We start from the raw sequence: 24570 nt of genomic DNA, 5'->3' as shown, positions 1-24570 counted from the left end.
ACACATATACAGATGATCCAATTAACATATACTAAACATGTAAGATTCAATTAATATCCAATTACAATTCTATAGATCATCTAAGGATGCACAGAACACAGGACAAAGAGAGAGAGACAGAATAGAACTTACCTATGTGGTTTTGGAATCAAACTTTGTCGCCGTCTTCCTAAGTTTTTCGACTACTACTAAACACCTTCAAGCCTCCTACTATTCTGATTCTAATCCACAATCAACCTCCTTGGTCCTCTCTGCTTTCCTCCATTAATTCTCGCTCTGTTTTCTCTCAATTTATGATTCTCTCTGTATTTTCACTGTGTCGTGAATAGGGTTCTCAAACCCTAGGTAGAACTTATACACGTATATATATAGGCAGCAATACAACCCTAAGTTCAACTATTAATCTAAGGCAGAAACCCTAATCCTTATTGAAATCCAAAACCGACGGACAGAAAAACCTAATTACATAAAATATAATGATTAATATATATATAATTTATAATTTTATATATATATATATATATATATATATATATATATATACAACCTGCTAAATCCCTATTATTAACATAAATAATAATTATGTATAATAATACCACTCTATCCTTACATACGTCTATACACAACTAGATATATACTACCATCCATATATGGGTAAATATCTGTACCCACAATCAACTCCATCCAGATAGTCCATGAAACCCCTTTGGGTCCGTCCATTACTCCTATTCCCATCCACCCTTTTTAAACGAAAAATAAAACAACCTAAATAAAATAAAACACACATCAAAGTCAAACAACAAATAATTGCATTCAACATTTAATGTAAACGCAACACTTAAGCACTCACCAAAATTAAATTAAACTGAATAATTAATCAATAAGGCAAATTCAAACACACCAATCACAATTAAATCAAATAATAATAAAACGATTAATCACATAAGCAAATAGACACATAATCAATTAAAATGCACAAAATAAACTGTAAATTCCAATTTTATCCTTTTGGAAATCAGGGGTATTACACGTGCCGTGTTGACAGATCGTGTCGAACTTTGCCACCCCTCTGCTTAATCCGCATACTATAATTTCAAACGTAATTACGGTTAGCTTTTCCATTAAATTTTAAAATATAGGAGTTTAATTCAAATCCTATGCATCTAAATCATAAACATTGATCCCAGCGCTTTAGAACATGTATGGAACCTTCAAGAATTAACTCGGGGCCTTTCATAATACTTTTGATGCAAAACTAGTCCCCAAGGCTCATGCCCTATTTGAACAGTGCTCTAGCGCTGGTTCCCATAACCAGCTCGACAGGTCTGTTTTTTAGTTTGAAATTCGTCGTTTCGGGTCTTATAACACGCATCTAAGTCCCAATTAATTCTCATACATCATAGCTAACCTAAATACATGTGTTTAGGCCATCAAAATTAAATATCAGCCAATTTAATTACAATTTCAATCATCTCATACACACACACACACATATATATAAACACCCATACATATATATACACCAACATGCAACTCTGATTTCATGTTATTAACCGAAGTCTATGTGATTAACTTATGGGTTCCAAGAGGAGAAATAAAGAAAGAACTCGCCTAAAGGTTTCAAAATGAAACCGATGCGCCACAAGCTTCTCTGATTAAGTTGTGCAACACCGGCTCCTCTCGTCGTTCTCGTCTTCCTCTTCTGGTTCGGCCTTCTCTTCTCTTCTCTTCTCTTCTTTTCTTCTCTCTCTCTCTCGACTTTCTCTTTCCTGGCTCTCTCTCTCCTCTAACTTATATATATATATACCTAAATAAGAAGCAACCATAATCCTTGTATAAATCTGACCACACGTATAAACATATATACATACACTTATAAAATCTATTTAATTTGCGTAATATATATTTATATAATATCCATATATATATAAATATATACATACATATATATGTACTTAAATCCATAAACCTCTAAACCTTTTCCAAATCAGATTACTTAAATATAAAAATATAGTGAAATACATGAATATATATATTTTACGTAATATGTATTCATATATATAAATCCTTCTTAACAACGATTGATATTCTTATTTATGTATATACGTGCTGTATATATAACTGATGTAATACACACACACACACACACATATACCCATTACCATAATAATCCTTGGCCCATTTAGACCTTCATCCAAAATCCAAGGCTACCTCATTTGGCCTAAGCCTCCTTAACCCATTATTTGAAACTTAAATAAATAAATAAAACAAATACCATAATCAAATAATTATAAAATATAACACAAATGCAAGCATAGAAAAACAATACACTAAATTAATGCATTATAAATTAAGCAAGAACACGTGCCAAAATATCAAGAAAAATTACGAAATATAATTTAATTAAAAAGGACAATTAATAAAAAAAACCCAATTAAATCAAATAAATTATTTAAAATAAAATAAAAGCAATTAATTTCAATAAATAATTTCTTTAAAATATAAGGGTATTACAAGATTGGTGGCGGTGGCAATGAAGGTGATGGTGGCAATGGTAGAAGGTGGCGGTGGCAATGGTTGTGGTGGTGGAAGGTGGTGGTGGTGGAAGGTGCGGCGGTGGTAGTGGTGCAAGATGGTGGAGGTAGTGGTAGAAGGTGGAGGTGGTGGAACAGAGGACTAAGAAATAATATATGACATCAATTTATAAAAAGTACATGGATAAATTAGTAAAATAATAAATTTATTTTTTAAAAAAAATTAGTTTCTTAAAAAGAAGTTTCAAAAAAAATATTTTCTTATTTCTCCGAAGAGCTTCTTGGTACTTTTCGAGAAATCTTCTGCATATGTGTAACTAATAAACGATTACTGTTATGTATATATCTACAAATGTGTGGGGCCCTCAAAATATGATCACATTGTGAAAGCTTACCAGAGAAGACATTTTGGAGGCGTACAAAGGAAGTCTTGGAGGCGTACAGAGGAAGCTAACATTTGAGCCTATAACAGGCTACGTCCATGTACTGATTGTGGTGAACAATTTGAATGAAAATCCCTTTTTTTTCTATCATTCTCTCACTCTCTTTCTCTCTCTCTCTAAGGCAGTGTTATATATTATTCTCTCTCTATATATATACATATATTTATTATACGTTATCAGCACGAGCTCCATCCATCTGAGATTTGAAGAAAAAACTCTCTCCCTCTTTCTATTCCAACTATATATCTATTTTGTGATATTAGTTTTGATAGATTGTTGGGTTGGTTTGCTTTATCAAAGAAAATAATATTTCTAACTCCAAAGGGTAAGAAAATGTTAATTATGGATTATTGTTCATAACATAAATTTGTTCACTTAAATGATATACGTGCTTACACTACGGTCGGTCCTATCACCTTTATATTTAATGATTTATGGTTGGTTTTACCATCTTTGTTATTTAAATAATTCATATTATGTTATTATTTCATTTAATGCCATTTTATTTATTTATTTATTTATATACTATTCTAAAGTATATTTTTATATTGTTATATCTAGTTATTCTAAAAATGTCAAACTTGACAAAGCTGGAATTCGTGGCCCTGGATATTTCTGGCAAAAATTATTTATTTTGGATTCTGGATGCTCAGATCCATTTGGATGCTATGGGCCTTGGAGACACAATCAAAGAAAAAAATGATGCATCATTGCAAGATAAAGCAAAGGCCATGATTTTTCTCCGGCGCCATATTAGTGAGGAACTGAAAACTGAATACCTCACTGAAAGAGATCCACTTTGTTTGTGGAACAATTTGAAAGAAAGATATGATCATCAAAAAACAGTCATCCTCCCAAAGGCCAAGGCTGATTGGCTACAACTGAGGTTGCAAGATTTTAAAACTGTGGCTGAATATAACTCTGCTCTATTCAAAATCAGCTCTACATTGAAATTATGTGGTGATACTGTTACTGATGAACTTTTGCTAGAAAAAACATTCACCACATTTCACGCCTCGAATGTACTCTTGCAACAACAATATCGAGTGTGCAGATTTAAAAAATATTCAGAGCTGATATCATGTTTGCTTGTGGCAGAGCAAAATAATGAGCTTTTGTTGAGAAACCACCAGTTCCGTCCAACTGGATCGACACCGGTCCCTGAAACATATGTTGCCTCATCCCGTGGTCGTGGACGCGAATGTGGACGTGGTCGTGGTGGTAGAAATGAATATGGTCGTGGTAAAAATAACTACCACAATAATGAATATAGTCGTGGTAGAAATCATTCTTATTACCGTGAAGGATATCAATCCTCACATTCTCGCAATCAGAAATTTACACCATATCCCCAAAAGAGATATTACAATGAAATAAGACAAGTAAAAGGGAAGGATGTGGCTCAACCTCCCAAAGCACATGATAATACTTGTTATCGGTGTGGCATGACAGAGCATTGGCAAAGTATTTGTCGTACACCTAAACATCTAGTTGAACTTTGCCAAGCCTCAATGAAAGAAAAGGGGAAACAAAAGGAAATGAATTTCCTTAATCATGATGAGCCAGTTGACACCACAAATCTGTAAATGAATTTCATTAATCATGATGAGCCAGTTAACATCACAAATCTGGATGTATCAGATTTTTTTGAGGACCGTGATGAAATGATAGACTTCCTGATTAGTGATAGAAATGTCTACACCAATTAATCCTATTTGTTTTTCATATTTTGTCTACTGTGTTTTTATTTTCCTTGTATTAAAGTTTTTATTTTCTAGTTTGTATTATAGTTTCTTTTGTTATAAAAGTTTATTTTATGATAAAGAAAGTTGCATGAATAGAAATGGATCTGACTAGTTCCAAAATAAATGGAGAAGATATATGTCTTACAATAGTGGAACGACACACACAATCCTTCGAGATCAAAAATATTTTTCTCACTTAATTCTGACAGACGCCAGTGTCAGTACCATATCAGGTCCCGCCGACTTGATTGAAGGCTCTGGACGAGCCAACATCATTTTACCACATAGAACAAGATTGCAAATCAGTGATGCCTTATATTCTACAAGATCTCAGAGAAATCTGTTGAATTTTAAAGACTTGCGTCGTAATGGGTATCATATTGAGACCGCAAATGAAAGAAATGTGGAATATCTTTACATTACTTCCATTACCTCATGCAAGAAGCAGATATTAGAAAAAATCCATATTTTCTCTTCTGGGTTATACTATACAACCATTAGGACAATTGAGTCAAATGCTATGATCCATAAAAAATTGTGTGACTCAAAACTTTTTATAGTTTGGCATGATCGACTTGGTCATTCGGGAAGTACAATGATGCGTCGAATTATTAAAAATTCACATGGACACCCACTAAAAGATCAAAAAGCTCATCTTACCAAATAATCATCTATGCACCGCATGCTCACAAGGTAAGTTGATTATCAGACCATCCCCTTCAAAAGTCATTGTTGAGTCTCCCCCATTTTTGCAACGAATTCACGGGAATATATGTGGGCCAATTCATCCACCTTGCGGACCATTTTGCTATTTTATGGTCTTAATTGATGCCTCAACACGATGGTCACATGTTTGTCTGCTTTCTACTCGTAATATTGCATTTGCTAGACTTCTTGCTCAAATCATCAAATTGCGAGCACACTTTCCTGATTACCCAATTAAGACAATCCGTCTGGATAATGCTGCTGAATTTTCTTCTCAAGCTTTTGATGATTATTGTATGTCAGTTGGAATTAATGTTGAACATCCTGTTGCACACACTCATACTCAAAATGGTATGGCCAAATCTTTTATTAAAAGACTTCAGTTAATTAGTCGTCCTTTGCTTATGCGAACAAAATTACATGTTTCTGCCTGGGGTCATGCCATATTGCATGCTGCATCATTAGTTCGTATACGACCAATTGCTTATCATAAGTACTCACCATTGCAACTTATTTTTGGTCAACAACTAAATATTTCTCCTATACGAGTTTTTGATTGTGCTGTATATATTCTAATTGCACCACCCCAACGCACTAAAAAGGGTCCTCAACGTAGACTTGAAATTTATGTTGGTTTTGATTCTCCATCTATTATTAGATATCTTGAACCCCTAACAGGTGATGTCTTTAAAGCACGATTTACTGACTGTCATTTTGATGAGACTGTTTTCCCACCATTAGGGGGAGAAAAGGCACATCAACAACGTGATCTTACTTGGAATGTCCTGGAATTGTCTCATTTCGATCCTCGTACAAATCAATGTGAACGAGAAGAGCAGATGATCATTCACTTACAAAATGTTGCAAATCAATTACCTGATACATTTACTGATACAAAGAAAGTAATAAAATCGCATATACCAGCTGCAAATGTGCCAGCACGAATTATTGTCCCTGAGGGACCTTCTGTTAGTAATGCAGCAAATGCATCTAAAACACGCCTAAAGCGTGGCAGACCAATTGGTGCAAAAGATACTATTCCTCGTAAGAGGAAATCACAAAGAAAAGTTGGCACTCCTGAAGAGGCCACAAAAAGAGCAACAGATATTATTGATCAATCTAAGACAATAGCCTTTGATAAGGCAGAGGCTCTTGATGAGTCTCAGGTACCTAAAAATGATGAAATAGTAAATGTTGATGAGGTAAAGGCAACAGATGATGATATGGCCCTTGATGAGGTACAGATACCTGAAAATGATGAGATCTCATTAAATTATGAAACGAGATGGAATAGAAATGAAATTATTGTCGACAACATATTCTCATATCTCGTTACTCTTGATATTGATAATGAGGATCCGGAACCTCAAAACGTCGAAGAATGTCGACGAATAAATGATTGGCCAAAATGGAAAGAAGCAATACAAACAGAGCTAAATTCATTAGCTAAACGTGAAGTATTTAGACCAGTAGTCCAAACACCTGAGGGTGTAAATCCTGTTGGGTACAAATGGGTGTTTGTACGAAAGCGTAATGAGAAAAATGAAATCGTGAGATACAAAGCTCGACTAGTAGCTCAAGGTTTCTCACAGAGACCTGATATTGATTTTGAGGAAACATACTCCCCTGTGATAGATGCATCCACATTTAGATTCATAATACATTTGGCAGTCACAGAAAGATTGCATATGCATCTAATGGACGCGGTTACAACATATTTATATGGATCACTAGATAGTGATATTTATATGAAAATCCCAGAAGGATTTCAAAATCCCTGAAACAAAACCAAGTAATATGTACTCAATAAAATTACAACGATCCTTGTATGAATTGAAGCAATCTAGACGAATGTGGTATAATCGCCTTAGCGACTACTTGCTCAAAGAAGGGTATGTGAACAGTCATATTTATCCATGCATTTTTATTAACAAATCATAATCTGGTTTTGTTATTGTTGCAGTATATGTTGATAATCTGAATCTTGTGGGAACATTGGACGAGATCGAAAAGACGGCCACTTATTTTAAGAAAGAATTCGAAATGAAGGATTTCGGAAAGACAAAATTCTGCCTTGGGCTGCAGGTTGAACATTTTTCGAGCGGTATTCTCATCTATTAATCAACATATACAGAAAAGATTCTGAAACGCTTTCATATGGATAAAGCCTATCTACTGAGCTCTCTAATAGTTGTCCGATCACTTGACATCAAGAAAGATCCTTTTCGTCCTCACGAGGATGGTGAAGAACTCCTTGGTCCTGAAGTGCCCTATCTTAGTGCGATTGGTGCTCTTTTGTATCTTGCAAATTACACAAGACCTGATATAATTTTTCCAGTCAATTTATTAGCACGTTACAGTTCTGCACCAACTTGCAGACATTGGAATGGAATCAAACACATATTGCAATATTTTTGTGGTACAACTGATATGGGATTGTTTTATTCAAAAGTATCAATGTAATGACCCGGATTTTTCGAATAAATTTTTTCCGTTGTCTTTTCCCTTCTGAGTTTGGTTTCTTGTCGATTAGTGTCGTCACGAGTGCTCCGGAGTAATTTCCGAGACTCTTTTCTATGGATTGACAACTTCCTTTGAGGACCGAGTCAATTCCGCATTTTTCATTTTTCGACACTTTTCACTTTTTGTCTTTTCCCTATTTTGTCTTTTTCCCGTTTGGCACTTTGTTTGCGTAACCACACTTTTTGTGTTTGGAGTTGGTTTCTGACTTCACGTATCTTTATTCTCAGTGGTTTCCATGAGATACGTATCCTTACTTTCATGAGAAAGTACTCTGCTTGCTCCCGGTGCCCATAGGGGCATGAATGCAAAGTTCTTTGGAAACATTTCCTTTTATTGGGGTGTTTTTCGTAAATATCTTTTGAAGATATTTTATTTCAGGGGTATCTAAGAAAATATCTTTTGGAAGATATTTTCATTCTGGGGCAGGTTCGCAGTTTTCACTTTTTGGAAGGGTCATTGTGTAATTAATGAAAGTTATTGCTCAATGCCTTGTTTTGAGCCTGGATTCTCGTATGGAATTGATTTTCACATTTCATCGAGTCATGGACTCTTAGAATTTCCTCCTGGATGATGTTTTCCAGTTTCAGGGTTTCTGGCCCCGGTTTGCGCCAAACTTATTTTGGGCATAACTCTCTGCTCGGAACTTGATTTTTGACGTCATTTCTTCTATTGTTCATATTTCCTCATTTTGAATCTTTTTCGTTCATGGAGTTTTTCCGTTTGAGCATGTCTGCTCAAATTTCACTTTTTCGGACCCGGCAAGGGCCCGTTCGGGACATTTTTTTAGTTTTTCTATAAATAGGGGGTCTTTAGTGAAAAAATCAGATTTCACTCTTTCTCTCCCCTCTCTTGGCCGGATCTCATGGCAGCCATGGCTGCCATCTTCTCTCTCTTCTTTTGAGCTTCCTCCCCTTACTAAAAAGTGGTGATGCCTCTATGTTTATTGTTCCCCTCGGCGAGGCCTTCGATTCTAACTGATTGGAATCTCGTTTTGGCCATTTCTTGAGTTCGGGTTTGAAGTCAAGTTGTGTTTTTGATGGTGCTTCCTTGGGATTCATGTTCGTGGTGTTGTCCTCGACAAAACCTAGGAGTTTCGTCGGATTCGGAGCCGATTTATTTTGTTGGGGTTTGAGATTTCATCTCAAATGGAAGTAGGGAATGTTTTAGGATTTATTATGCATTGTATTGAGTGCTTTCCATGTTTATACAACCTATATGCATGCCTTGTATCAAATCTAGGAAATTTGAAATATTTAATTCTTTGTATAAGATTTAATTTTCATGATGATGAGAAATTTGGACTTGAATTGTGGCATGGTAGAAACTCTTGTTTTAATATGTTGGTTAACATATATTAAATTGGGATTAATTAAATAAGAATTGTTCTTTCTAATTAATATTTACCTTTTGTGAAAGATTAAAGTTTATGGCCGTACCTTGCATGAAATTGAGTTGTATTATGCTTCCAAATTGAGTTTTAGCATGTTTGTTAACATACTTTAATTTGAGAGCATTTGGTTGAGTTTGAAAATTTAGAGACTTTAATTAAAAGAATTAGTTAAAATCTATTTTTATGGTTTCATGGGCCAAATTAAGCTTTTGTGTGAATATATGTAATAACCATGATATGTCTTTTATCATATATTAAATTGAGGCCATTTGGAAATGATTTGAAATCTAGAGAGTTGAATTATTTTGATGTAATTAAATTTTATCTTGTTTATCCATTGATTCAATCATGTTTTAGAAGTTGCTTCTATTTTAAGAGCATGGATTTAGGTTTGTGATGTATTCGCTTGATTGTGTTATATGCATTGAAGGGCATTGTTGTTAAATTTATATTCATGAGAGTATGTTTCTAATATGAAAATATTGTTGGCTTGTGATTTCGTAGCATTATGCATATGAAATGCTTATTATGCACAATTGAGAGTTATATTGCTAACTTGTTACTATGTAGTAGTAATATGTATAAGTTATGAACTTATTTGGCTTATTTTGGAATCTTTGAACATTGTTAAGTTGAGATGGCTAGGGTTTGGCTCTAGTACGGGGACGTGAGTCCTCTAAGTCATTGAGATAGTGCGCACTTAGGGTGGTCTTCCCTGCGGATTAGTGCCCGAAATAACCATTAAGGTCTCGGCAGAATTCCGAGCGTGATGTCTAAGTCTTCCACTATTTGTTTTGGCATTCAATTCCAAGTTGACAATCATGTTTACCTTGTTGACTTGTGGTTTTGGCTATTGGCGATTTTGATATTGTTAAGTACATCCATACTAAATTGTTATATTTAGTTGATTACACATTTTTAGATTTCTAGTTGATAACCTAGAGAATCTATGTCTTGATGTGTGGTATTAGATATTCTAATTATACTAAATTGTTATATTTAAGTTGATGTTGCATTTTAGACTTCAAGTTGATAACCTTGAGAATCTATATGTTGTTACTTTGTGTAAGCATGCGCCTGTGTTGTTGCTTTGTGTAAGCATGACCCTATGTCGTTAAAGTTGCATGAATGAGGTGATTGATGCTATAAATGATTTTAGGTAGCTAAGATGCTCCCCGAGTCTCACCTTTGACATAGACGTTAGGTGGAATGAACCACAATAATTAAATCATGCAAACTTGTAAAACGTAGGTCGATGCATGCTCATTTCCTATGAGTAGCTTTATGTTATTCACTCCTACAATACTGGGGCATATTTCAGGTACAAGAGTTAAAGTTGAGACTCCCATTATGCTTGGATGACTTGTGGACTTGAAGATTTCCATTTTGTGAAGATTGGCTTGAAATACCTTTTTAGTCTTATTTGTCAAATGTGTATATTTGATTCTAAACTTGTAATGTGTGCCTAAGCACACTTTTGATTCTCATTTTTATGTATATGACATGAAGCCAGGGTCAAACTTCTTTTAGAATCACATGTATGTCATGGGTGTTGATTTTTGCCTTTAATGAGATTATATGAAAATCATGCGTTTTAATATGCTATTTTGCACCGGGGTGTGCATTGTGTATGAAACTCATCCATTAGCATTCATTAATCATGTATGAAGTGTGGCCAAGGGCCAAACGGCATTTTGAAACCATCTCATGATTTTAAATTCCAAGTTTTCGTTCCAAACTTCGTTTTTGGCATTTTGGCCGTTGGGGGGTCATATTTTGAATCGACCATATTTTTGAGCCATGGACCATTGTAGCACATCTTATTAGGTAAGTTACGTTTACGTGCATGGTCGTTTCCCGACAAAGCTTCTTCTTTGGTGAAATGAGCCTCCTACGGACTCATTTTTCAGTTTTGTTGCATATTCTGACCTAAGGGTATTTTGGGAATTTTCTTTGGGAAATAAATTCCGTTCTTCACATAGTCACTTAGAAAATGTGATTCTTGGGGGGTTTTCTTCTTCGTGTTTTTCTAGAAAATGCCATCTTGATATCGGAAATCAATCGCAAAGTTCAACTTTTGTTTTTCCATTAGCAACTTTTTGGACCATCTGGACCAGTTTTCTTGGGAGGGCATTTTGGGTATTTCATAGTGCGTATTTTTCGATTTCCTCACAACCCACATAAAAAACTCAATTTTGAGCGGGGTTTCTTCTTTGTGTTTTTCCAGAAAATGTTATCTAGGTCCTTAAATTTCCATTTTTTTCAAAAAAAACCCCTGCTGCCAGGATTTCTTGCTGCCCATTCTGCCTCTTTCACATGTAAACGGTTACGAGGAGTTTGGTAACCGGTTACATGTGCTTGGGCAGTGTTTTGGTCGAGTTTTTTGGTTTCCTAACTGGTTAGGAAGGCTTGGTAATCGGTTAGATGATCTAGGGTTTGCACTTTTTGACCGTTTTGCCCCTTCTCTTCCGTTAGCCGTATCTTTTTCATCCGGACTCCGAATCAAGTGATTCTTGAGTCTAAATTCATTAATTTTTTGTTGTTTTTCCAATGGTGTGCTCAGTGGCACCCACTTTTAAGCTGGAAATGACATTTTTGCTCCTAGGTTCATTCTTGTTCGCTTTTGAAACGTTGCTTCTGCATTTGATTCCTTTGGGTTCTGTGACCTCGTTGAGGGTCACATTGGCATTTTAGAGTCATGTTGTATCTCTAGAGACCGTTGTTTATCTTCTGCTTCCGCATTTCGGATCCGTTATCGGGTCATCTTTCGGTTCATCACTGACGCACCGGGTTGAAAAACTTGGGCCGTCACAATCAAATTCTCAATTAATTGGATATGCAGATGCCGGCTATCTCTCTGATCCACATAAAGTCTATTCACAAATAGGATATGTGTTTACCTGTGGCGGCACAGCTATATCATAGCGATCTATGAAACAGACAATGATTGCCACTTCTTCAAATCATTTTGAGATACTCGCAATTCACGAGGCAAGCAGGGAATGCTTTTGGTTGAGGTCAATGATCCAACATATTCGAATAACATGTGCTCTCTCATCAATAAAAGATAGGCCAATAGTATTATATGAAGATAATGTGGCATGCATTGCACAGATGAAAAGAAGGATATATTAAAAGTGACAGGACCAAGCACATCTCACCAAAATTATTTTATGCACATGAACTCCAGAAAATGGGTGATACTGATATTCAGAAGATACGTTCATGTGAAAATTTAGCAGATTTATTCACTAAAACGCTTCTAATTACAACATTCAAGAAGCTGGTGCACAACATTGGAATGCGTCAACTAAATGATCTTCAGGGTTGATCTAATGAGGGGGAGCAATTGATCGAAGAGGTATTGACATACTGTACTATTTTTCCTTCATCCAGGTTTTTGTCCCATTGGGTTTTCTTGGCAAGGTTTTAATGAGACAGTTTTAATTTATGCAATACCATTTTCAGATACACAAGAATATTATACTCTTTTCCCTTCGCTAGGGTTTTGTCCCACCGGGTTTTTTTTAACAAGATTTTAACGAGGCATATTCTTAATGTAATTTTGTGGATCCCAAAAGAAAGTGTTATGTATATATTTATAAATGTATAGGGTCCGTAAAATATGATCACATTGTGAAAGCTTACCAGAGAAGACATTTTGGAGGCGTACAGAGGAAGTCTTGGAGGCGTACAGAGGAAGCTAACATTTGAGCCTATAAAATGCTACGATTGTGGTGAACAATTTGAATGAAAATCCCTTTCTTTTCTATCACTCTCTCTCTCTCTCTAAGACAGTGTTATATATTATTCTTTCTCTATATATACATATATTTATTATAGTTACAAATTTTTTTTTTGAGGCCCTAGGAAGCTCCCCAAGCAGGGGCCTCGAACCGAACTATTATATACAATCCGTATTTTGACCGCGTGCTCCTTTTCTAGTTGGTAACAAATCAGAATTGGAATACAATTGTACTTGTGTTTGAAAAGGAACTTTGAGCTCAGATCTCGGGTCTCTCTTCTTAACACGAGAATCCAATGGTCACTGACTCACTGGGAAGTCCGTTTGGAGTTCCCATTTCATGCGCATCAGAGCGCATTATAGCAATCTGACCTCCATATTCCCTTTATAAATAGGCCGAGAAAGGCGGTAATTTCTTTTCATGATTTCAAAATCAAAAACATACCAATATCATCCATAGTTTCAGAAACCCTCCAACCCAAGCCCGCCCACAAATTTTCTCTCTCACACACGCACACACAAAACAACCCCCCACCCTCCTCTCTAAAGTTAGGTTAGTCTCTCTCCGGTGACTACTGAGTGTGAGAGCTTAGCAGTAGTGAATCGATCATGGACGAGAACGCTGTTCACGGGGTTGAAGAAGGTCAAGATGGTAAAATCATCCAGATTGCCTATACGGACGGGAAACGATGTCGTAAGGGTAAGGGCTGTTACGAAGAAAAAACTGATGATGATGATGATGATGATGATGATGAAGCAGTAGCAGGTCCTCGGAGGCGAGGTCGGAAGAAGAAGAATAAGGTAGAGAATCCAGATTCCTCTACTGCTGCCGAAAAGGGGAAAGGAAAGGCTCCTTCCACAGTGAAGAAGGAGGAGGGAAAGGGAGGGGAAAACGAAAAGTTGCAGGAAAATCAAGAAAAAACTGATGGTGACTTCCACGGGGGAAGAGTAGCATCAGGTCCTCGGAAGCGAGGTCGGAAAAGGAAGGGAGAGAATCGGGATTCCTCCACTGCCGAAGAGGGGAAAGGAAATGGTATTCTCTCATTGAAGGAGGATAAGGGCCAGGAAAACGAAATATTGCAGGAAAGTCAAGAAAAAACTGATGATTTTTGTGGGGGAAGTGTAGTATCGCTTCCGAGGAAGCGAGGAAGGAAAAAGAAGGGAGAGAATCGAAATTCCTCCACTGCCGAAGAGGGGAAAAGTATAGGCTTTGATGAAAAATTGCAGGAAGATCAAGAGAAAAATGACGATTTCCATGGGGAAAGAGTAGTACAAGCTCCTAGGAAGCGAGGAAGGAAAAAGAAGGTAGATAATCAAGATCCCTCCGCAGCCAAAGAGGGGAAAGGAAATGGTATTCTCTCCGTGAAGGAGGAAAAGGGAGAGAAAAGTATAGTCCATGAAAAATTGCAGGAAGATCAAGTGAAAAATGATGATTTCCATGGGGGGAGAGTAGCACTCGCTCCTCGGCAGCGAGGAAGGAAAAAGAAGGTAGATAATCAAGATCCCTCCGCAGCCAAAGAGGGGAAAGGAAATGGTATTCTTTCAGTGAAGGAGGAAAAGGATGGGGAAAAGGGGATTATGGGTGACAGAATAGCGGACTTCTTCGATTCTGAGGAGGACAAAGACGATAAGCCAAAGAGAAGAAGCGGTCAGAAGAGGAAGAAGAAGGTTCAGAAGAAGGAAAAGGGTGATTCTGTGATGGCAGCGAATGCCCCAGAAGGCAGTAAGAAGAGGAGGAGGAAGCCACAGTTGAAAGAGGTTAGGGTTTCTCCAGAAGGTGAAGACGAAGATTTGGTAGGAGGATTCATTAATGTGAAGGGGGAGGGAAATTACAATGGTTCAGATATAAGTAGAACCAAGGGTTATGCACTTAGAGCTTCAAAAAATGTCAAACAAGAGCCTGTATCGAAGCTGAAGGGTGCAAAGAAGAAGGATGAGAACGTAATACGAGTATTACTTGTTTGGTTGTTTTTACTTGTGGCTTCTCTGTTTTCTAACTTTTGTTTTTAACAGGGAAATGGAGTTGAGTCCAATATGTGTCACCAGTGCCAGAGGAATGATAAAGGCCGAGTTGTTCGATGCACAAAATGTAAGAGGAAGCGATATTGTGTCCCTTGCATGACTAGATGGTACGGAGGAGTTTTTTTAGCTCAAAATTTTTGTTGCTTCTTGTCCTTTTTCTTCACATTCTATGTTCTGGGTGCTAATTGGGCTGCATGTCAGGTCTTTCCTTTTTAGTTATTTGAGTTTGATATAAAACTATTTTGCAGTATTGAATTTGAGTTGCAATTGTTTTCTAATGAAGCTTTGCGCAGTTGTTATTGTTCCTTTTGTTTTTGATCCCGTGATGTGCATTCTTAATTTTGAAAGAGAACAGTTGCTTAACTTGCTTATGTTCCATTTACTGTTTCAAATTTTGTTTGTTAAGTTGAATCATGGAATCTACCAAAAAAAGGTTGGATCATGAATGTACAATGTTGAAAAATTGCTGCCTTCATCTACCTCAATGTCAAGTTGGTGAATTAGCCCTATAATTCAAATTTTACAAAGGAAAAAGTTCTGTTTGAGTAAGAAAAAGGTTATATCCTACCTGTCCTCTTTGTTAGTTCATCTCTGCCCTGGTTATTCATATGCAGGCTTGGAAAAAAAAAATCATATGCGGACGTGAGAGTTGTGAAGCATGTGTCTTGTCATTCAACATTTTAGCTTCACAGGCAGTTGTTGGTTTAGTTGTCTGTTATGCATTTGAACATGATTTTTTCTTTGTCTGTATGTTGCAATTGATGTTGTTATCATTATTTTTGTGTCACGATATGTAGGTACCCTAAGATGCCAGAGGAGGCTTTTGCTGATGCCTGCCCTGTTTGTCGCGAAAATTGCAATTGCAAATCATGTTTGCGTTTAGATGTACCACTTAAAGTCAGTTTCATTAACTCCTCTTTTTATGCTTTGTTGGCACATTTTTAAAGAGTCTTTTACATATAACATTTTATGTTCTTCACCATCTTCTGTAGGACCTAAAGAATTTAAAAACGGATGTCAACGATAATGATAAAGTTGAGCACTCCAAATATATTTTACAATTGCTTCTCCCAATTTTGAAGCAATTTAATCTGGAACGGATAATGGAGAAAGAGCTGGAGGCTAGCATACAAGGTAGTCCTTTTCAATGTTAATGTTGGGTAGCCTTCACACTTAACTTGGGATGCAGCTTTTTTATCATTTGCTTCCCAGTCTTTTAGTGTGTTCATGATAGGTAAAAAGTTTCATATAGCATATGGCATTGAAATTGTATTGAGGTGAATAAAAAAAGGTTCTAAAGTATTAAAGCTCTTTATATGAATATAATAATTGCCTATAAATTTTGCCTATGATATTAGATGCACTCTAAATTTTCCCTATGATATTAGATTTACTTGCTGTGCCATTACATCAGGAACCATGGCAGAAGTGGTTTCTTTCTTTCTTTCTTCACACACACACACACACATGTATATATTCCTTCCCCTTCTTTTTGGGAAAATAAAATGGACTCTTCAATAGGTGGAAGAGAGGTAAATTCTTGCATGACCAATCGCTACAAGCCCAAGAATTACCTTATCAAGTAACTGAATGGGATGTTTCAAATTAAATTTCTATGTATGAGAAGCATAGTACAAAGTTAGATTCAGCCACTGATATAGTTATATTTTTTTTGCCAATGGATGTATGGATGGCTAGGGTTATCGTTGTCAGAGATAATGCTGCAACAGGCAAAATGTTCTCTTAAGGAACGCATCTATTGGTAGGTTTTCTTGAATTATATCTTCTTTGTATGTCATTTTCTTAAAATGAAGGACTTCATATTATCACATGTTTTATGCAGCAACAATTGCAAAACTTCCATTGTTGACTTCCACAGAAGCTGTCCAAAATGTGCTTATGACCTATGCCTTACTTGTTGTCGGGAGTTCCGTGGTGGCAAATTGCAGGGAGGTGAGCCGGAAGTTATTATGCATTATATTGACAATGGGCCAGAGTACTTGCATGGTAAAGATTCTAAAAAAGAGAGAGAAACTTCAGTTGTACCAGTTGAAGATTGCTCTGTGGATCATGTTAAGTCAACATCTGAGCAGAGAGCCGAGGAATATGGTAGAATTCCTTCAGGTATACCTGTTGAAACTAGCTCGGTGGATCATGTTAAGTCAACATCTGATTGGAAAGCGGAAAATGGTAGAATTCCTTGTCCTCCAGAAAGCATGGGTGGTTGTGGTCACGGGATTCTAGAATTGAAGTGTATCTTCCCAGAAGATTGGCTTTCAGAATTGTTAGTTAAAGCAGAAGAAATAGCCACTACATACAAACTTAAGGATGTGCCTGAGATTCATGACCAACGGTGCTCCTGTTTCAACTCTATGGGCGAAATTGACATGGACAGCGGTGATTTACGGAAAGCAGCTTCTAGAGAAGATTCCAGTGACAACTATTTGTACTGTCCTACAGCCAAAGACATTGAACATGGGGATTTGAAGCATTTTCAGCGGCATTGGTTCAAAGGGGAACCTGTGATTGTCAATAATGTGCTTGAAACAACTTCTGGTTTGAGCTGGGAACCAATGGTTATGTGGCGTGCATTCCGTCAGATCAAGAATACCAAGCATTCTCTACATCTGGATGTAAATGCCATTAATTGCTTGGACTGGTGTGAGGTCAGTTTCAGTTTTCAACCTTTGCTGTTCAATAATGCTGAAAATTGATGACATGCAATTGATGTAGCAATGGACGGGTCTGGTCTATCATATTTTCTTTTTTGATTTCACGAGAATATAAATGAAAAGTACTTATAGAGGACGCTGGATCTATTATCAGTTCAAGTAGTTGTTATGTCAGTGCATTATTCGTTCCATACCACTACATGCATTCCAGTCTAGGATGCATAGCTAATTTTGCGATTCCAATTATATCATACTTTTCCCGTTATCTTAACTGTTTGGTTGATTTAAAGAAAATTTTGTAACTACCTAATTTTTATTGGAATGGATTTGTTTGTATGATACATTCTCAAACCATGTGGTTGTACTCAGGCTTTTTGAAAATTGTGCTGTATTTCTCTTTTCTCTATTTGATTATGTTGGACTGTGTTTGATTTAAATGTAATGTGCTTCTGTAATCAATAACAATTTGAATGGCTTAAGTGTACATCCGTCTTAATAGTATTCAAGTGTTTTTGATTGAATGATACTGGCCCCCATCATATTTAGAGAATGATTCATGCCATTTCGCATTTATTGGGAGATGGGGTGGAATGATGAAGCAATAGGAGGGGAACAATATGGGTATTGGGTAAAGTAATTATTTTCATTGGAGACCCTGAATATCAAGTCAAATTTGATTCATCATATGTGAGAAGGTTTACTTGGAGAAAATTGGGGTTTTGGAAAAGAGAACCTTCATTTATTTTTAAAGGTTTACCACATACTTTGAGTATGATTCTATATTTCGAATAGTTTCTTCATTTAGTCTATTCCTCACCTGATGCCTTCTGATTTTCTGTTATAGAAGTTATACTATTTTGGAAGCTGTCTGTTTTTTCCATTCTAAAAAGGTAAAACTTAATTCTTGTTGAACATCTTTTCTACAAGTAATTTTTTGTCAAAATTATTAATAGCACAATATATGAACTTCTCCTCAGAATGATTTTATAACCACTGTTCTTCTACCCTTAACCCAATCTACAATAAAAAATCATTCCATAGTTCTTTTGGAGCTCTCTCTCTATTAAGGTTCATGAGGGCTGTTGCCTGGTTCGTCTGTTTAATGGTTGAGAATCAGTGCTATTGGTGTGAGGTTGAGCCTTAGAACAGCTACTTTGTTAAATTTCAAACGTTAGGTCTGTCTTGAGTTCTTCCTTGGTAGTGTCCCCACTCTATTAATGTTCATGATTCTTTTTAAACTATAACCCACAATTGTTATGTAAAGGCTCTTGTAGGCTTCCTGATTTGTATTTCAGAACATGTTTCTGTACTTATCAGGTTTGATTTGAAATTGTGTTTGCCTGCTGGCTCTATGCATTTGATTGTAGTTGAATGTAAACAGAATCCGGGATTGATTGCTTTTATACTCCGGTGATTGATTTTATCTTTATCAATGGTCATAATTTTTATGTTTCTCCATTTCTTCCCATTTTTGTTGAATTTGCGTGTGCCTTTTCACGTATGCTTGTTATTTTTCAATTGACATTAAGAGAACTTTGTTGTTTGATGATTGATGTTTTTGACTATATTCTTGAGATAAAAATGCAGGTAGAAATTAATATCCACCAATTCTTTAAAGGGTATCTGGAGGGCCGATCTGACAGTGATGGATGGCCTCAGATTCTGAAGTTGAAAGACTGGCCCCCTTCTAGTTTTTTTGAGGAACGCCTGCCACGTCATGGTGCTGAGTTCATAAGTTGCTTGCCCTTCAAAGAATATACACATCCTCGGGAGGGCTTCCTAAATCTTGCTGTCAAATTACCTAAAAATTCTTTGAAGCCGGACTTGGGGCCAAAGACATATATTGCATATGGAATTGCTCAGGAGCTGGGACGTGGAGATTCTGTAACCAAGCTTCACTGTGATATGTCTGATGCGGTATGCTTCGATTTGTGGTCTTCTAATAGACTTTTGCATTATTCATCACTGGGTAATTTCTTTTAAGATTGCATTACTGCTTGGAACTTTGTTCCTGCCATCAGTTATGCAAATGTAATGTTGGGTTGTCTATTCATGGTTGTAAGAAACGCTAAGATGGTAACAACGCTGCCTTTTAACAATTCCATGCTCAAGCTCAGCCAATCATGGTCTTTAGAAGCATATAATGCACTTCCATCAAGACTAGACCATTTATGGGGGTTGTGCAGACATAAAGACATACACACACTTATGCAGTTAGAAATACGTGGATAAATATATATTTTGTCCAACTTACGAAATGATATATAAACCTTGCGTAGAAACGATCTCTCCTCCTCAAAGGGGAGGTTGAGTGTTTGAGCCACACTAGGGGCAATATTGTGTGCTAAGTAGCACGGATACGGACACAACACGGATACGATATGACACGGACACGCCGACACGTCAAATACTAAAAAGATAGGACATGGGTACAACGTGGACACGACTAATGTAAATTTAAATTACCATTTATATAATTTTATTAAATAAAATAATTGTAACATGTTTCATAATTTAGAGGAGAGAGTTATGTGTATATCCTAATATTATATATGTTGTTACTCTCCTACCTTGTCATTATAATTATAATTTTGTTTTACATAAAAAGTGTCGCCACATGTTATGACATGCATATAGTATTAATTTACTCTGAAACCAATAAGAGGTTAGACAGTTTGAACTGTATTAATATCATTTTCAAGGTTGTTATATGTTTGTACTATTTAAGACTTTGTATTGGAGTGCGTAGGATGCGTCGGCCAAGTGTCCGAAATGTGTTGGCCATATGTCCAAATTAATAAAAAAATATTTTCAAATTATGGACATGTCTATAAAGTATCAGCCACCTGTATATGTAAAACTCGTGTAGATATTTGTACCAATTTAATTTATGCCATTCTATTTGATGTTTTGTATTATATTTTGAATGTCCATATTAGGTCATCGGTTAATTGTATTGTATTAATAAAACATAAATTTGAATATCAGATAGAAAATTTGTAAGGTATTGGTAAAAAGCTTGCACAATGGTAGAAGTGCTAACATGAAAAATAGTAAAGAAGGTCTTGGAATTGGGGTTGTAATCTTATTGTCATTAATAAAATATGCAAGCCTGGTCAGTTCTTTGAAGGTACATATGAAAACGTGAACCTAGTTCAATATTTATTTTGATCACAAGTTTAAAGCTAACATCGACAGGCATTTAATCAACTTTGAGTTATTCCTTTAATATTGCAAATGATTTAGGTTATCCCGAATGGATTAGTTTTTATTCTGGTCCATTTTGTTATGGTGATCAGACAATTACTCAATCAATGGCCAGAAAAAAAAAATCTTCTGATCTTTAATTATAAGAATATTTCTCAATTATTTCTTTTGTTTGAATAAAATAATGATATATAAATCATAAACACCACTGGTAGTTGAGTTGGCATAGAGGTTTGGCCTCGTTAACTTGTAGAAGCATTAAGTCTTCACTATGGGATTACCTGATATAGGTGGTTTGGGGATGACTGAAGTATCCAAAGGGATTAGTTCTTTCCCTATAGGGGTGCGAACACCCTCTTTCACAAAAAAAGAAAAAAGAAAAAAGAAAAAAGAAAAAAAAAAAGGAATATGAAAAAGAAAGAATGCCATAATCTTGAGTTTGGCAGGAAACCTGATGCTTGATATTGTTATGACATTATTCCTTACTCCCTCTCGATCTGTGTTTATAATAATGATTGTTATGGGTCATAATGACTGTAAAGTAACAATAATGGCCTGATAATTTTTTTTTGTCACGAGCCATTATATCATGTGCTTCAGATTCACTACCGTAATGGACCATTTTGGCACTGTTACGGTTGTAATGGCCCCGTAATGACCCCTTTGGCCATTGAATTGAAAACTTCATTTTGCCACCTTTCTTCATATTCTTTCCTAAATTTTTGATTTCTTTTCTGATTTGTATAATACCACTTCTATAATACAAGATCCAGCTTTGAACACCTCTAAAACACAAGATCTATCTATCTAAGGTTACATTTCAAATTTAGGAGGTAAGTTATTTACATTTTTACAAATATTTACATTATATATATTTTGTGATTTAATAATGTAGAAGTTGTAAGTTGTAATTTTGTTATAGTTTATTATGTTTTAAAAATTTTAACCGTATTTTTTTCTTTGATGGATTTTTTTTATTCAATTACTTTAATTTTCTGTTTTATTATTTATTTATTTATTTTTATATATTTTGTGATTTAATAATGTAGAAGTTGTAAGTTGTAATTTTGTTATAGTTTATTATGTTATAAAAATTTTAACTGTATTTATTTTTCTCTGGTTTTTTTATTCAATTAATTTAATTTTCTGTTTTATTATTTTTATTTATCTATTGAATAAGTACATTTTATTTTCCATTAGTGATGCTTGATTCATTCTTTGAGACATTGAAATCATGCTTTTGTGATAAAAAGGTTAAATATCTTTTTGTGCTGGGGTTATGTGCTGCACTCCCTCCTTTCAATGTGTTTTAACAGTTTAAGTTTGGCTGAGTTTATACTCAATCTCATCATACTGTTTCAGATTCTTTATACTTCTCTTATTTTTTTTTTTTTCCTTTTCTTGAATTCATGAAGTTCTGATTTCTGTTGAAGGTGAATGTGTTGACACATACTGAAGCAGTGACGCCCACACCAGGCCAACTTCGTAGTATAAAAAAGTTCAAACAACAACACAATGCTCAGGATGAAATAGAATTCTTCAGAAACAGTCAGACATTGAGCCAAGTGGTTGAGAAGCATCCGCTATCCAAGGAGAATTGTATTACAGGTTCCTTCAAAATTCAGTCAGATACAAATGCTACTACTGAAGCATCAAGCCAGCATTTGGATGTTTGTGGGGCTCGAAGCATGCCTATGAATGTTAAACAACATATTGATGGTGTTGATGAGGAAAATGGTGGTACTTTTGCTGAAGCAACTATTGATATCACTGCTCAACAACATGGGGACAATGGTGTTTCTGGCTTGAAAAGGCGATATTTCACACAAAAATTGATGTTGGAAGAAAAGATGGGCATGAAAGAAGAAGCCAAAGAGATGAGAGAATTTGATGCCCAGACTGATGAGAACATGCTAAATGTTCGAGTTGAAGTGGAGAGAAGCTCACATAGTGTTGATAATGGAGAAAAAGTGAATGAAATTGCTGGATGTGGAGAAAGTGCAAATGGGAGTGCCCCTCTTGCTGGTGGGGATGAAGCACGTGATGGTAGTTGCAGAACCACAAGTAGTGAATTAAATGATGTTGTCTCAGAGAAACTGGTTGAAAAATCTGCTTCTGGTTTGCCATCTGAAGAGACAATTAGCAATGACGAGATTGAAGAAAGTAACAAGAGAAGTACAGATCCTCAAAGAAGAAAGAGAAAGAGGGGGACTTCGCATGCAGGCTCAATGGGAGGGGGCAGAAAGGATAATGATGGGATGGTAATTAGTTGCGAGCAAAATATTTCTGAATCTTCTGAGTCAAGTGAAGAGGCAAAAATGGATCGATATAAAACAGGTGAGAGTAGTGTCTCTGAAACTTCTGCAAATAGTTTAGAAGGGTTTGAACACATAGAGGGCGGTGCTGTCTGGGACATTTTCCGGAGAAAAGATGTTCCTAAATTGCAGGAATATCTTAGGAAACACTTCAGGGAATTCAGGCATATTTTTTGCTCTCCATTACAGCAGGTGATAACTTATCCAGTAATTTCTTTAAGTTGGCTTGATATTTTCCTTTTAAAGTATACTGTATACTAAAATATAGGCAAATAATTGGTGGACTCTAGCATGCTAAAGTTCTGCCTTGAGTCAACCTTCCTCTTTAATTTCTCTCCCTCTTTCCTGTTCTATCACTTTGTATAATTATTTACAATTTTAGTTTACAAGTTTACTTCTAAATTTTTGATAGTCCCAGGATAGTCTCTCTAACAGAAGGAGAAAGACAGTAATGGAAGAGAGAGAAACTTAAACTTCAGCCCTTCTCACTCTCTCTCTAAATAAAGTTGAATTGCTAAACCAGTAAATTTTGATAATTGTGGATCCAATTTGTCTACTATGAAAAACTTATTGTTTCATGGTCTGAATTACTGGCGATTATGCAGACATGCCCTTGTTTCTGGTTACTGTGCGGTTCATTGTTTGGATAAAGGTCTTGGAAATGGAAGCATCTCATTTTTTTTCCACAAAATCTGGACTCAAAATCATATTTTATAAATGGATCCATTGCATAAAATAAGATGAACAAAATTACGGACCATGCTTCTTACTCAAGTAAATATGTTCAAATACCATTTATTTGAATAAAGAAGTTTGTACTGCTCATAATCATTGAAATCACTTCAGATGCTCTTAAAATGACTTTTTGAATGAATTTGCTTAATTATTAAAAAAAAAAAAAATGACTTGTCAGTTTTAGTGTCCTTTGGTTCCTGAGTGTACCTATAAAGTTCTGGAATTGGAGATAATTATAGTTGGATTTGGACACATGATACAAACAATAGAAGTATCAAACAAGGTGACCTGGAGATAAATTCATAAATTTGTGGGCATGCTTAGTATCCTTTTGTGTCTCATGTTCTGGTGTATCATTCTTTATGACAAAATCTGTTCTTGATAGTGCCTGTTTGTTTTCATTCTCTTGATGCTACAGGTTGTTCACCCCATTCATGACCAAACCTTTTACTTGACTCTGGAGCACAAGAGAAGACTTAAGGAGGAATATGGTTAGTTTATCATATATCCAATGTGCATAGTTGGATTTAATTC

At 35.8% G+C, this 24570-nt stretch overlaps 1 protein-coding gene across 3 annotated transcripts in view; it reads left to right on the top strand.

The window, feature by feature from the left end:
• The first annotated feature begins 13299 nt into the window (after positions 1-13299).
• LOC132303143 (lysine-specific demethylase JMJ29-like) overlaps positions 13300-24570 on the top strand; it is a 47378-nt gene continuing 36107 nt past the window's right edge. For 2 of the 3 annotated variants that reach the window (XM_059800267.1, XM_059800266.1), the window contains exons 1-9: positions 13300-15026; positions 15099-15214; positions 15905-16004; positions 16100-16241; positions 16806-16869; positions 16951-17773; positions 19367-19696; positions 22420-23493; positions 24455-24527. In XM_059800267.1, the coding sequence (XP_059656250.1) occupies positions 13695-15026; positions 15099-15214; positions 15905-16004; positions 16100-16241; positions 16806-16869; positions 16951-17773; positions 19367-19696; positions 22420-23493; positions 24455-24527 (4054 nt within the window). In that variant the 5' untranslated portion in view covers positions 13300-13694. The remainder of the gene's footprint in view (positions 15027-15098; positions 15215-15904; positions 16005-16099; positions 16242-16805; positions 16870-16950; positions 17774-19366; positions 19697-22419; positions 23494-24454; positions 24528-24570) is intronic. The other variant, XM_059800265.1, reaches the window with a different exon arrangement.

Source organism: Cornus florida, unplaced genomic scaffold (assembly GCF_030987335.1).
Source record: "Cornus florida cultivar Cherokee Brave unplaced genomic scaffold, ASM3098733v1 CherokeeBrave_3.0.0_Hap2_Chr04, whole genome shotgun sequence".
NCBI classification, from domain to species: domain Eukaryota; kingdom Viridiplantae; phylum Streptophyta; class Magnoliopsida; order Cornales; family Cornaceae; genus Cornus; species Cornus florida.
Note: the sequence above shows the minus strand (reverse complement) of the source record. Positions and strands in the feature narration are given on the sequence as shown.